The 12,813-nt window shown below is 45.0% G+C and overlaps 1 protein-coding gene across 4 annotated transcripts in view; it reads right to left on the bottom strand.

Moving 5' to 3' along the window:
* bicc1a (BicC family RNA binding protein 1a) overlaps window positions 1–12,813 on the bottom strand; it is a 92,092-nt gene that overhangs the window by 10,194 nt on the left and 69,085 nt on the right. For all 4 annotated transcript variants that reach the window (XM_083774856.1, XM_083774857.1, XM_083774855.1 and 1 more), the window contains exons 10-14: window positions 11,590–11,797; window positions 7,632–7,793; window positions 6,190–6,386; window positions 5,329–5,470; window positions 2,478–2,649 (exon numbers count right to left, since the gene is read on the bottom strand). In XM_083774856.1, coding sequence (XP_083630982.1) covers window positions 2,478–2,649; window positions 5,329–5,470; window positions 6,190–6,386; window positions 7,632–7,793; window positions 11,590–11,797 — 881 coding nt within the window. The remainder of the gene's footprint in view (window positions 1–2,477; window positions 2,650–5,328; window positions 5,471–6,189; window positions 6,387–7,631; window positions 7,794–11,589; window positions 11,798–12,813) is intronic.

The following is a 12,813-nucleotide window of genomic DNA, read 5'->3' on the forward strand; positions in this document are numbered from 1 at the left end:
TAAAATTGCTAAATACAACACAAAAGTACTTGATAGTATTGGTATTGAGTAATCGATTATTTGCATTGCAAAACGATTCGATATAGATTATTTGTATTGCAAAACGATACGATACAAACGATACAATGGTGCCGTTTACATTTCGATATACTTCGATTCTTTCGATTCAAAACAACTATTCGATGCAGTTACTATATCGTTGCACCCCTAGATCACCCTCCCCTGTGCCAATGTTGGCCCCCGTGCTTAAGGTTTCCTACCCCTGCTGTATATGTCCTAGTCAGGCCCGGCGCCAGGATGAAATGACAGAGGGGGCAATCGGGGGCAGGTATTGGACATGAAGACAATGCGCCACATTTGCATATCTATAGAGGGCAGAGGCGCACAATTTCGTAATTGAATGCCTGGAAATGTACCATTGTTTTGTCTGTAACTATTTGATCTAAGGGGGCAAAGAGGTTGATTTAGGGGGGCAAACCCCCCTTTGCCCCCCCCGTGGCGCCGGGCCTGGTCCTAGTACAGACCTGTTCATTCTACCCCTGCTGTATATATGCTAGTACAGACCTGTTCATTCTACCCCTGCTGTATGTGTCCTAGTACAGACCTGTTCATTCTACCCCTGCTGTATGTGTCCTAGTACAGACCTGTTCATTCTAACCCTGCTGTATGTGTCCTAGTACAGACCTGTTCATTCTAACCCTGCTGTATATATGCTAGTACAGACCTGTTCATTCTAACCCTGCTGTATGTGTCCTAGTACAGACCTGTTCATTCTACCCCTGCTGTATATGTCCTAGTACAGACCTGTTCATTCTAACCCTGCTGTATATGTCCTAGTACAGACCTGTTCATTCTAACCCTGCTGTATGTGTCCTAGTACAGACCTGTTCATTCTACCCCTGCTGTATGTGTCCTAGTACAGACCTGTTCATTCTACCCTGCTGTATGTGTCCTAGTACAGACCTGTTCATTCTACCCCTGCTGTATGTGTCCTAGTACAGACCTGTTCATTCTAACCCTGCTGTATGTGTCCTAGTACAGACCTGTTCATTCTAACCCTGCTGTATATGTCCTAGTACAGACCTGTTCCTGCTGTATATGTCCTAGTACAGACCTGTTCCTGCTGTATATGTCCTAGTACAGACCTGTTCATTCTACCCCTGCTGTATGTGTCCTAGTACAGAGTACAGACCTGTTCATTCTAACCCTGCTGTATATGTCCTAGTACAGACCTGTTCCTGCTGTATGTGTCCTAGTACAGACCTGTTCCTGCTGTATATGTCCTAGTACAGACCTGTTCATTCTACCCTGCTGTATGTGTCCTAGTACAGACCTGTTCATTCTACCCCTGCTGTATATGTCCTAGTACAGACCTGTTCATTCTACCCCTGCTGTATGTGTCCTAGTACAGAGTACAGACCTGTTCATTCTACCCTGCTGTATGTGTCCTAGTACAGACCTGTTCATTCTACCCTGCTGTATGTGTCCTAGTACAGACCTGTTCATTCTACCCTGCTGTATGTGTCCTAGTACAGACCTGTTCATTCTACCCCTGCTGTATGTGTCCTAGTACAGACCTGTTCATTCTAACCCTGCTGTATATGTCCTAGTACAGACCTGTTCATTCTACCCCTGCTGTATGTGTCCTAGTACAGACCTGTTCATTCTAACCCTGCTGTATATGTCCTAGTACAGACCTGTTCATTCTACCCCTGCTGTATGTGTCCTAGTCAGGCCCGGCGCCAGGATGAAATGACAGAGGGGGCAATCGGGGGCAGGTATTGGACATGAAGACAATGCGCCACATTTACATATCTATAGAGGGCAGAGGCGCACAATTTCGTAATTGAATGCCTGGAAATGTACCATTGTTTTGTCAGTAACTATTTGATCTAAGGGGGCAAAGAGGTTGATAGGGGGGCAAACACCCCCTTTGCCCTACCGTGGCGCCGGGCCTGGTCCTAGTACAGACCTGTTCATTCTAACCCTGCTGTATATGTCCTAGTACAGACCTGTTCATTCTACCCTGCTGTATGTGTCCTAGTACAGACCTGTTCCTGCTGTATATGTCCTAGTACAGACCTGTTCATTCTAACCCTGCTGTATGTGTCCTAGTACAGACCTGTTCATTCTACCCCTGCTGTATGTGTCCTAGTCAGGCCCGGCGCCAGGATGAAATGACAGAGGGGGCAATCGGGGGCAGGTATTGGACATGAAGACAATGCGCCACATTTACATATCTATAGAGGGCAGAGGCGCACAATTTCGTAATTGAATGCCTGGAAATGTACCATTGTTTGGTCAGTAACTATTTGATCTAAGGGGGCAAAGAGGTTGATAGGGGGGCAAACACCCCCTTTGCCCTACCGTGGCGCCGGGCCTGGTCCTAGTACAGACCTGTTCATTCTAACCCTGCTGTATATGTCCTAGTACAGACCTGTTCATTCTAACCCTGCTGTATATATGCTAGTACAGACCTGTTCATTCCGACATACTGTAGATGGGAGTTCTTGGTTCCTTGCAGGAGCTCTACAGCCTGTCGTTTCCCGGACGACGTCTTACAGGAAGCCAGCATCTGTTTCAGCTCGTTGCCATTGGCCGAGTGTGAGGGGCTTCTGGGCATGCCTACCTCCACAAACGTGTCGGAGCCTGGGGAAAGAAAGAACGAAAGCAAAACATTAACATAATGTTAAAATTATATTGTGTTTTGTTTCCGCTTTGTTCTGTGTTCATCTCCCAACACTCTTCAGCAATGGGAAAGTGGAGCACCCAAAGGTTACAACTGTCTTTAAAGAAACACTCAGAAGTGACAGTGTTATGACAACCGAGGTCAAAATATTTCTCGTGTTTCTTCTCATTTTCCATTCTATGCCATGCATGTAGTTCAGCACGGTCGATTCTTAGCACCTGTGACTGACTCACTCACTATAAAGTGGTGTGTGTGTGTGTGTGTGTGTGTGTGTGTGTGTGTGTGTGTGTACGCACGCACATCTAACATAATTTAAGCAATGTCTGAATGTCTGTGTCTGAAACACCGTCGCTGCTCCTCACTGGCTACACCAATCGCTCTGAATATTCACACACGCATTAACCATTACATTATGGAGGTCTTAACGAAGCCCTTTTTTAATTTAACAAAAATGTAACGCTGTTAATTACATTTATTAGTTAATTACATTTTCCAATCAACCTATATGGGAAAATGTGAAACGTTCAAGTATTTTTCTCTCAGAAACCGTAAGGGCTACAGTTACAACACTTGGAGGGGAGGTTCATAATAATGATTAAAATAAATGTAATAAATAATTACATCAGTCGGCCTCATGGTGGCGCTATAACAGCCCACTTTACAATTTGCCTTATAACTATTGAACCTTAGGTCGTAAAATCACGCATCTCCCCCAGGATCGTTTTTTCGCCATTTTGAATTCTCTTCAAAACACACTTTGCTCTTCCACCTACAGATTTTGTCCAAAATCTCACAAAAATTGGCACACATTTTCTCTGGACCTATCCGAATAAAACGCCACAGCCACAGCCAGAATTCTTATTGTTCGGCTCTAATCGGCTTCCAAAGTTAGTGGGAGGGGCCAATTTTACCAAAAATGCCACAAATCACGAATGGAATGTCCAATCCACCCCAAATCACGTCGAGGGTGGTTTACTCAACAGAGAGCCAAAGGCAATTCCATTTTCATCCATAGGGGGCGTCGCAAATGCAAAAACATGCTTTTTAAATTTAGGGGATAAATCTGTCTCTGTCTTACTCTGCCCACACTGTACATAATTTGGTGTTCATTATTCAAACGGATAAGGACTAGGACTAGAAATCTAAGTGTTGTAGAGTATGTGGTGGTGTGTGTGCATGTAAGTGAAAAGTCTCAGTTGGCACCTGGACTAATTAAGGACCGAGAAGCTGCAATTTCAGAGGATTTTCCCTTACTGCTCTGCTTTCAGCCTGCCAGTAACATGCTGGTAGTATGTCTGGTACGGTAGGTATTGTGTATGCGTTTTTGCGCGTGCGCGCATGCACATTGGCATTCCCGAATGGGACGAGTGGGGCAACGAGTGCAACTCAAACCCATACACAAGCTTCTCTGTGTGCATATGGGTTTGAACAAGTGTGCATTTGCAAGCGTAGCTTGTGCCCCCCTCTGTTAGCGTAAAATAATATGATGTCAGTCAACCTAATGATGCTCTCTTGGGCTTTGTGCTGGACTGCTATGCCGGCCTCCCTCGCCCCAACAGAGCTGGGGAGGGGAGGGGAGGGGAGAGTTGTGGCGGGCTGCGCCCAGCAAGTCCAAACACATTCAGGCAATGGTGTAAAGTAAAGAAGTACATTTACACAAGTACTGTACTTAATTACAATTTTGAGGTATTTGTATTTACTATTTTCTATACTTTATATTTCTTTACTTCTACTCCACTACATCTCAGAGGCAGATATTGTACCTTTACTCCACTACAATTATTTGAAAACATACATTAACCACTTCAGCCCTATTAGAAAATAGCCAAAAGAATGCGTCACATTGTAGATTTGCTATTTTCTTACTTGAAAACTTGAAATGGGTACATTCTGCATGAGTACTTTCTACGTTTGGATCTCCATTTTTATGTGATGAATACCTTTAACACTTTTGAATTCCGGGACTTTTACTTTCTAGTATTTCTACATTGCAGTATTGATGCTTTTACTTAAATAAAACATGCAAGTACTTTTTCCACCGCTGGTCCAAACACATTCAGGGACACAGGAGGCGGTGAGGGGGCGGAGGCAGCAGAGGAAACCTTACTGGGACACGCCGCACCGGAGGAGACCGGCTCAGGAAAACACCGCGGTAAAGTGAGACGCGTGAGAGAGGAACGGTTGGAGGGGAAACCGCACGTGTTAAGAACCAGGGGGAAATTGAGGGCCTTTCTGAACCACTGGTCGACCAGCAGTTAATCTGTCTCCGTTCCAGCCCCATAAACACTGTCAGAGAAGGGGTAGAGATGCCGCTACCGGCCTTGTGTGTGCCACGCGCAGAGCATTGCAAAAGAAATATGAATATGTTCATTCAGGGCATTTTTTCCACTTAAAAGGGTTAGGGTTATATAAATGCTGGTTGCAGTGGGTTGAGGTAAATTATGCATAGCCTGCAGGTCCTGTCCAGGACTCGTCCAGAGTCAAAATACCCACACGTTCATGATGTTATTTCACTCGGGTAAGAATTAGGAATTATTTGCAATATGTGCTACACAGTTTTGACAATACTCAATGTCAAACATCTAGGAACAATAAACCCAACAGTGCTGAAATGGACCTGAATCTGTGCGGTACCGTACCTTCGTCTTGGTTGGACTTGCTGGAGAGAGGTTCTGATGGGTTGAGTCCACTGGCCTCCTGGACGGAGTCACACTGGGTCGGGCTCATAACGGTTTCTGCCAGAGATGCAGTGGATATTCGTCCATAGACCGAGCTAGGATGCTAGACGCACATTCAAACAATGAGAAACAGTCATGAAACACAGTCATATGAAATGAACATGAAAGCATTGAGTTTCACATGCATTTTCTGGATTTAGATTAGCTAGGTGTACACAAACATTTTCAGCAATGACACAAACATATTGATCGATGCTTGTCTGGACACAACCCGTCTGCTGACAACAGCCATGATTTAAGGCTTAAAGCATTAGTGCACCAAAACAAATTCAGAGTGATACAATACATTCAAACGATCTTCTGTAAAGCTTCAAGATTTAAGGCACACTAAAGCCTGCTCAAAACAAATGCAATAACAACGTCATTATCAGCATCAGAAAATTAAAAACATAGAGATTAGTCAATGTAGTAGTGTGTAGTAGTGTCATTACTAACACTAGCATCCCTATTCTCTGGTTAACATTTTTGTGTTGAGTAGAGGAGGGGGCATAGAGCCTCCTCAACTAAGTATAGTATAAGTGGTTAGCCACTTACTGTAAGCTCCATTTCATACTTTGTAAAACTTTCAGATTTTCTTTGTCTGTTTCAAATATTTTGGCTATGACATTGCCCAATGTAGGGATGCCAGGTTGGAAGAGGGTAATGTACACAATTCCACAACCTAATAGTTATATCCATTATCCCGTGACCCAAGTGTGGGTCCCCTGTGTGTGCACATAGTGGATGATTCTATATGATGTGTGTGTGTGTGTCTACCTGTACCTTCACATGCCCGTTGAGTGTGCCATGGCCCTTGGCGCAGTCTGGGACCCCATTGGACTGCTTGTCTATGGGCGCCAGACCGGGTGGAGGAGAGGGGGTATTCTGGCTGTATCCCTGCATTCCCTGCACACCTGACAGCAGGATGCTGCTCAGGGTGGCCTGGGCAGCAGGGTGCAGCATCAGCTGAGATGAGAAGCCTGACAACAACGCAGAGGGATCAACGGTTAGAAAATCTGATTTTATAGTCTTAGATATAAGTTTTATTTTTTCCCCCCCAATTAGTTTTATATTATCAGTCAACCCTTTTTTCTCTCAATGTAGTTGTTCTGTCAATTGCTAAGTCTCCTTGTCACTGCTGACCCCTACTGGTTGTTTTTAGGGAGAGTGTAGACAAGCATGCGTCTCCTCTTCTCTGACACATACAATGCCGTCAATCTGCTTCTTTTCACCTAACCGTGAGGAGTTTCACCGTGTGGGCATAATGCAGGTGGAGAGAGACTGAATATGTGCCCTGAACAACTACTACAAAGTCCCCCCTCTCGGATCCCCACACACAGTGACAGCGCTCCATACGCACTGACAGACAGAATATTCTATACACTGCAGTGTTTTTATGTGTTTCATAAACAATTGATTAATGCGCTCGTCTGACCATACCGCTGCGTAAAATATGCCCTCTCCGTCTCCAACTGTGTTGGTGAGATTGCATTCACACCTGCAGTGAATCGAAGTCAGGTGCTCTTGGAATCGAAGCGAAACCCCCGTTTTTTTTGGCGAACTAGAATGCGATTCTAGTTTGATCTGCATCCGAGTTCGAATGAGCCTTCACACCTGCCAAACGAAGCGCACTTTCCGACAATACGCAGCAGCATTCGTAGTGCTGGTGTGAATGCCACCTTATATACTGTACATTTGCCACAATAAATCCACAGGCATCATTAATCATGACCCATTAAAATGGTGTGTTCATAACTTTATATTTATGATAGCGAACAATTTTCATTATGCAAGAAAATGTATTTTGGGGGGAATAATAACATAAAACAAAACAAAAAATGCTAGTGTGTCATTTTAAGTAGACTGGTGGAGTTTTCCAGCACCTCGAGACACTGAATGTGTCCTCACAATAGAATCTCTTTTTGACTGATCACGCCACCTAAGATGGCAATAAGCACCCAGACAACACCTCATAGATATGCCTAGTTATACAACATCGGCACTGGGTGTGGAACAATCAACTGTAGCAAATCACACATCGCATGTGTTTTCGCGCAGTATTGCAATGGGCGTAATATAGGCCCACAGAGTTCAGTTACAGTAACACTGGGGGTTTTTTAGGGCCGGGATTCCCCAAACCCATCTTAGTGCCAAGATGTTCTTAGAGAAACCCAGTCGGGCCAACGCAAGCGGTAGACACTAGTGGTGTCCCGTCACAGACAGACCTTGGGCGCTGGTGAGGGAACTGGGCCAGAGGGAAGGGGGAGGTGTCTGAGTGTTGGGACTGGCCGTCTGCAGGGGGTTCATGGAGGAGTTCAAGCCGTTGAGGACCGAGTTTGGGGCTTGGGAGTTGCTCAGGACGTGGGCTGCCGTCGCACCCAGGAGGCCTGGAGGGGAGGAGAGAGGGAGAGCAAAGAGAGAGAGAGAGTACGAGATCAACGGTGGTCCTGTCAAAAGAGCGGGGCCATTTTTCAAGCTAAACACATGTTACATTTACACACTTCTGGCTCTCGAGCTATTTTACTGGAATGTCATCATATTGCCATCGACCAGACAGCAAATGAGAGGAAGAAATTCCTGAAATCTACGAGGCCACGGACATATAAAGTACATATCCTGTATCTACTCGTACTCGATGACACCATGTTATTGAGTAAACCGACTATGTGGCTGCTCGGTGTCTCGGCCCAAACACTGTGTATGAAAACAGAAAGAAGCAGGTCTGTGGGTTTAACAAGGGGCTAGTTTGGCTCCAGGAATAAGGATAGAGATTCTTCTGGCACACTGGGCTGTAATCTGATGGAGGGAGGCATGTAGCAATTACTATAGACCAGGATGTGGCTGTCCAGAACTTTGCCCATGGGCCCCAGTGTTCAAACAAGAAAAGGAAGAATCAGGTTTTGCTGTACTAGGATGCAAAGTCAATGTTTGCCCGTGCCACAGATTAGCAGATTTTTTCAAAGATAAGCCTACAGGCTGCACGTACTGCTGGATAGTATCAATGCTTATTATTCTTATGTTGGTCAGATAAATTGTGATAGTGGCACTGGCTACTGGCAAAGAACGCTACAGCCTTGAGTTCACATTCTGTCCGTAAATCCCACTATTTTATGTTCTGGCAATGCATCACTTAACACATGTCAAATGCCAAGACATCTCCCCTGTACGTGAATGTGGAACAATTGTTTTGACAGCCAATATGAAAATCACTGCACATACAGTAGTACCATGGATGAAACGTCTCCATTAAGGTCCGATTCTATGCCGTTACCATAGGGGGGATCGTGAGTCTAGTGTCAGTGAAATGCGTGACATAAGCAAAGAATAAGAGCCACATCCCTGAAGAAGAGCCTCCCCCTGGCCAGCCGGGGCGCCTGATGGAGAGGAAAGGAACTGGTTGGAATAACGTGTTCCTTCCACGCGCTACGTCCAACCAGGGAAACTCCCCCCCTGGCAGGTGTAAAGGAGCAACTTGGACACTCAGGCATGAAGGAAGCATGAGTTCAAGTCCGTTGCTATCCCTTTGTCCCCAATATATGGGGACTAGGTTGGTGGAGGGTGTGTAGAGCCCAGGATCACCATTAGATGATTGACACAGGGGTGAAAAATGGGTTACAAAATCGTGGGATAAAAAAAATATAAAAAAAAGAAGAGCCACATCCGACCGACCCGGAAGTGATAGCCCTCCATATCTGTAGTCTAGCCTCACCAAAGATACGAAGATGCACAAACTTCATTGGAGCCACTAGAGGAATTATATTATTAAGCACTGGAACACACGTTTTATTTCACTTAATATGTCCATTCAATTCACGTTATAATATCCACATTTTATCCACATATTCTCAACTTAAATATGGGGCCAGTGCCCCCTGTGTCGTCTGTCACATTGCAGATGGACAGAGAGACTCTTCCGGACTCCTCTCAAATCTCGCGAGAGTTTGTTATCGACCTTTCTTTATCCCAGCAACAAAGTAGATTTTCTCTTGATTTGTCTCGCTAAAAGAAGCCATTTTAGTATGAATATCTTGGAAATATTGTGTGCCTTGTGATGATTCGGTCCAGTATTTAGTTCAGACCATGGCGTTAAGGAATGGTTCATAAGCTGTGTTCACGTTCATCTCCCATTGGAAATGAATAGACTCCAACCTGCTTCCCGTCTCATAAAAAGGCCCACGTCACACAGATACGGGAAGTAAAGCAAAGTTGGGACCTCTTGCTATTGGCCTTTTGGGCCTCACTCTAGGCTGTGTACCAACGTGTGGATGATTAATTTCCTTAGCACGAGCTCGGATTAATGTTTTATCAGCTCCCAAACATGGTACTTTATCCCATTCTGAGCAGAAAAAACACTAATAACCCTGTGCATGGGGAAGCGAAAACAAGAAATGATCACATAGTGATATTTGTCAGGTGAAAGGAGGGCTGTCTCCGTTGTGTTCTCCCCCCCATATTAGTATGATTGATTGATTCTTTATTTAAGTGTCATGCTTCCAAAGAAGAAGCACACCTATTGAAACGCACCTCGACAGTGGGTGCAGGGCCAATAAGGCAATTATGGAAGGAGGTAGGCCCCTTCTTTTGGTAAAGAATTACTTTATTGAAAAAAGACAACGTTTCGATCTTGTCAGATCTTCAGTCAGTATGGCTTCCAAAGAAGCCCAGCCCATATGGACTTACAGGACACTTTTTACAGTTTACAATAAACAATGACAATAAACCGACATGACGGTTTGCAAACAATGATCAAGTCAATACAAAACGGACTAATATATATAGTATGATTATTATTTTATTAACATGAATGTTTGTGTGTCACAACCTCACGCATCACATCACGGCCGTTGTTTGCGGCACTGTCTCCGTTGTGTTCTCCGTCCCCCCATATTAGTATGATTGATTGATTCTTTATTTAAGTGTCATGCTTCCAAAGAAGAAGCACACCTATTGAAACGCACCTCGACAGTTTATCATTGTCGATTATTATTTTAGTAACGTGTATGTTTGTGTGTCACAACCGTTGTTTGCGTTCGTTTCCGACGTTCTGTGCGTGGTTCAATGACTGTGTTTTGTTGTGGCTTCCCTGCTGTCCAGCTCATAACAGCTGACTGTCGTCGCTTCGAGGCTGCTGGTGGTAAAGCTTGCTCGCAGCGGTGCGGAAAATCTGCCCTTTCGCGGAGCGTGTGGCATAGCTTAGGAGGCAGGCAATCATACTACACTCCAATTGGCTTAGACAGAGGAGGCAGACGTAGCAGACGAGGCGGCCAATCAGATCAGTATAATTAGTTCGTGCAAAGGTTGCTTACATTTCATGAGCGTTTATTAGTCAGGTTTTACCTGACAAAAAGGTATCAATAATATTTTGAAATATTTTTCTTTTTCATCAAATCTCGTGTTTCTCGTGGACAGCCAATAGTAATAATAGCTTTCCTTGAGATATCTCGTGGATGGCTTGGATTGGGTTAAAAGAACATTTCGCAAGAGCTGATCTTGGCTGGACCGGGCGAACTCCTTCACATTGAAGTCATTTCTACAGACAGACAGGTAAACTCCTCCACAAACACAGCCGTTTATTGCAGTAATTCATATGCTCCCTCGTGATTCAAATCAGACTGTAGTGCGAATGAAATTTGCACCAAGGTTATATTGTGATGGTTGGCTGATCAAAAGATGTTCACATGCGAGGAAGGCTTCTGGGCATGAAATCCATACTGTCACAATGACCTAAGTTTTCCCAGAGAAAACAACTCTGTACGGCACAACGTTTGAAGTCGTCGGTGCCATGAGTCATAGCTTGGTATACGAGATCTGCGTCAGAACAGTAAAAAAGGATTAGTGCATTGTAGAGCAAAGCAGTGGCTAACAAGCCACAAGAACAGTCTGGCACATTCGCAGGGAGACATCATCGATACATTTCCCACCACTGGCGGAAGATTCTGTCTCGAGTGTGTGACTGCTAGAGAGGTGGAGATGGCATTGATGGATGGGGACATTAGTTCCCCCCGCAAAAACATTTTTTTGATTAGGAAGGACGAAACAAAAAAAACAACAAAAGAAACGACTTTGTCCTCTCCCGCTTTTCTTGAACAATGTAGCAGCAAGGTCAAATAAATGTGACAGGGTGACCAATGTGAAAGAACTGCAGTCTGAAAACTGCATTGAGTTTAGACATAAGGAGTTTACCCAGAGTGCTGAGCCCCAGGCCAGCTGAGGCCAGGATGTCCAGGCCAACGGGGCAGATGAGGGATGGGGACGGGCCGTTGCTGGTGGCGCTCACTGATGACGACGGGGAGGAGGAGAGTAACACCCCGTTGCTCTCCAGGCCCAGGAGGAACTTGCGAGCTTCGTACATGTTCACCGCGTTCCTCTCCACACTCTTGACTATCACAGACTAGAGAGAGACGGACAGAGAGAGAGGCAGAGTAAGACAGAGAGAGTCGTATGTGGCAAGTTAGGGAATTGATCCAGGGAAGTGAAAAAATTATAGAAAACAAGGGAGGTTGATAAGGGATTGATAAGGGAGCAATAGTTGCAGAGAAACAGAAAAAAAGGAGGGCGGGAAGATAGAGGTGAAGGTAGGAGTTGGAGAGAGATATAGATAGGGTAGGGAAGGCAGGGAGTGAAAGTGGGGAAAAGGAGCAGAAAGGGGTGGGAGGAATGAAGGAAGAGGGAATCATGTGCAGATTAGGAGGATAAACAGAACCACGACAGGAGACGAGAGAGACGTGGGGGGCGGGGGGCAAAGTAAAAGTATTTCTTAATCAATTGCATAAAAATCCATCTCACTCAGCGATGTGAGATGTGTTGAGAATATTAGGCAATATTTACAGTTACACAAGGTCAGAGGGAGAAAAATTATGCATGTTCCAGTGGTGGCCGCAATTCAGTTATGGCGTGAGAAATTGAGGGGAACTCGGACTCAACAGTCTACAGTTTCAGGCCGGCATTACCATAAACTGTGCCATTTCCTAAATAACATCAAATAAAAAGAAAATCGAACACAAATGCACAAATCAAGTCTGGGTTCCTTGCATCTTGCCAGGGTCCAGACCCCAGCCAAATGAATTCCAGTCACGATCCGTCTCTCTGCTTCTGCCTCCACGCCCTGCTTTATTGGTCTGCCAAAGCACCAGGAGCCCGGCGGCAAACTGCGTGCATTTGGAAAAAGCACTGTTGGATTACCGCTGTCACCTCGTTAAAATGTTAAAGTGAAGGGTTCTAGAGGAGCTCTGGGATGGGTCACTGTTTATCCTGGCACCTAAACACCAGCTTTTGGCGAAGGCCAAGGGACACCACACCTGGTAAAAGGTGGTCAGGATTAGGCCAGGCAGTACGTTGATGATGGGTGTTGATTATTGCACAGGTGCGCCTACCGTAAATTCAAAAAGGTAGAAAGTCGTAATATCT

This window comes from Protomyctophum parallelum (genome assembly GCF_964188405.1).
Source record: "Protomyctophum parallelum genome assembly, chromosome: 10".
In the NCBI taxonomy this organism is placed as follows: Eukaryota; Metazoa; Chordata; class Actinopteri; order Myctophiformes; family Myctophidae; genus Protomyctophum; species Protomyctophum parallelum.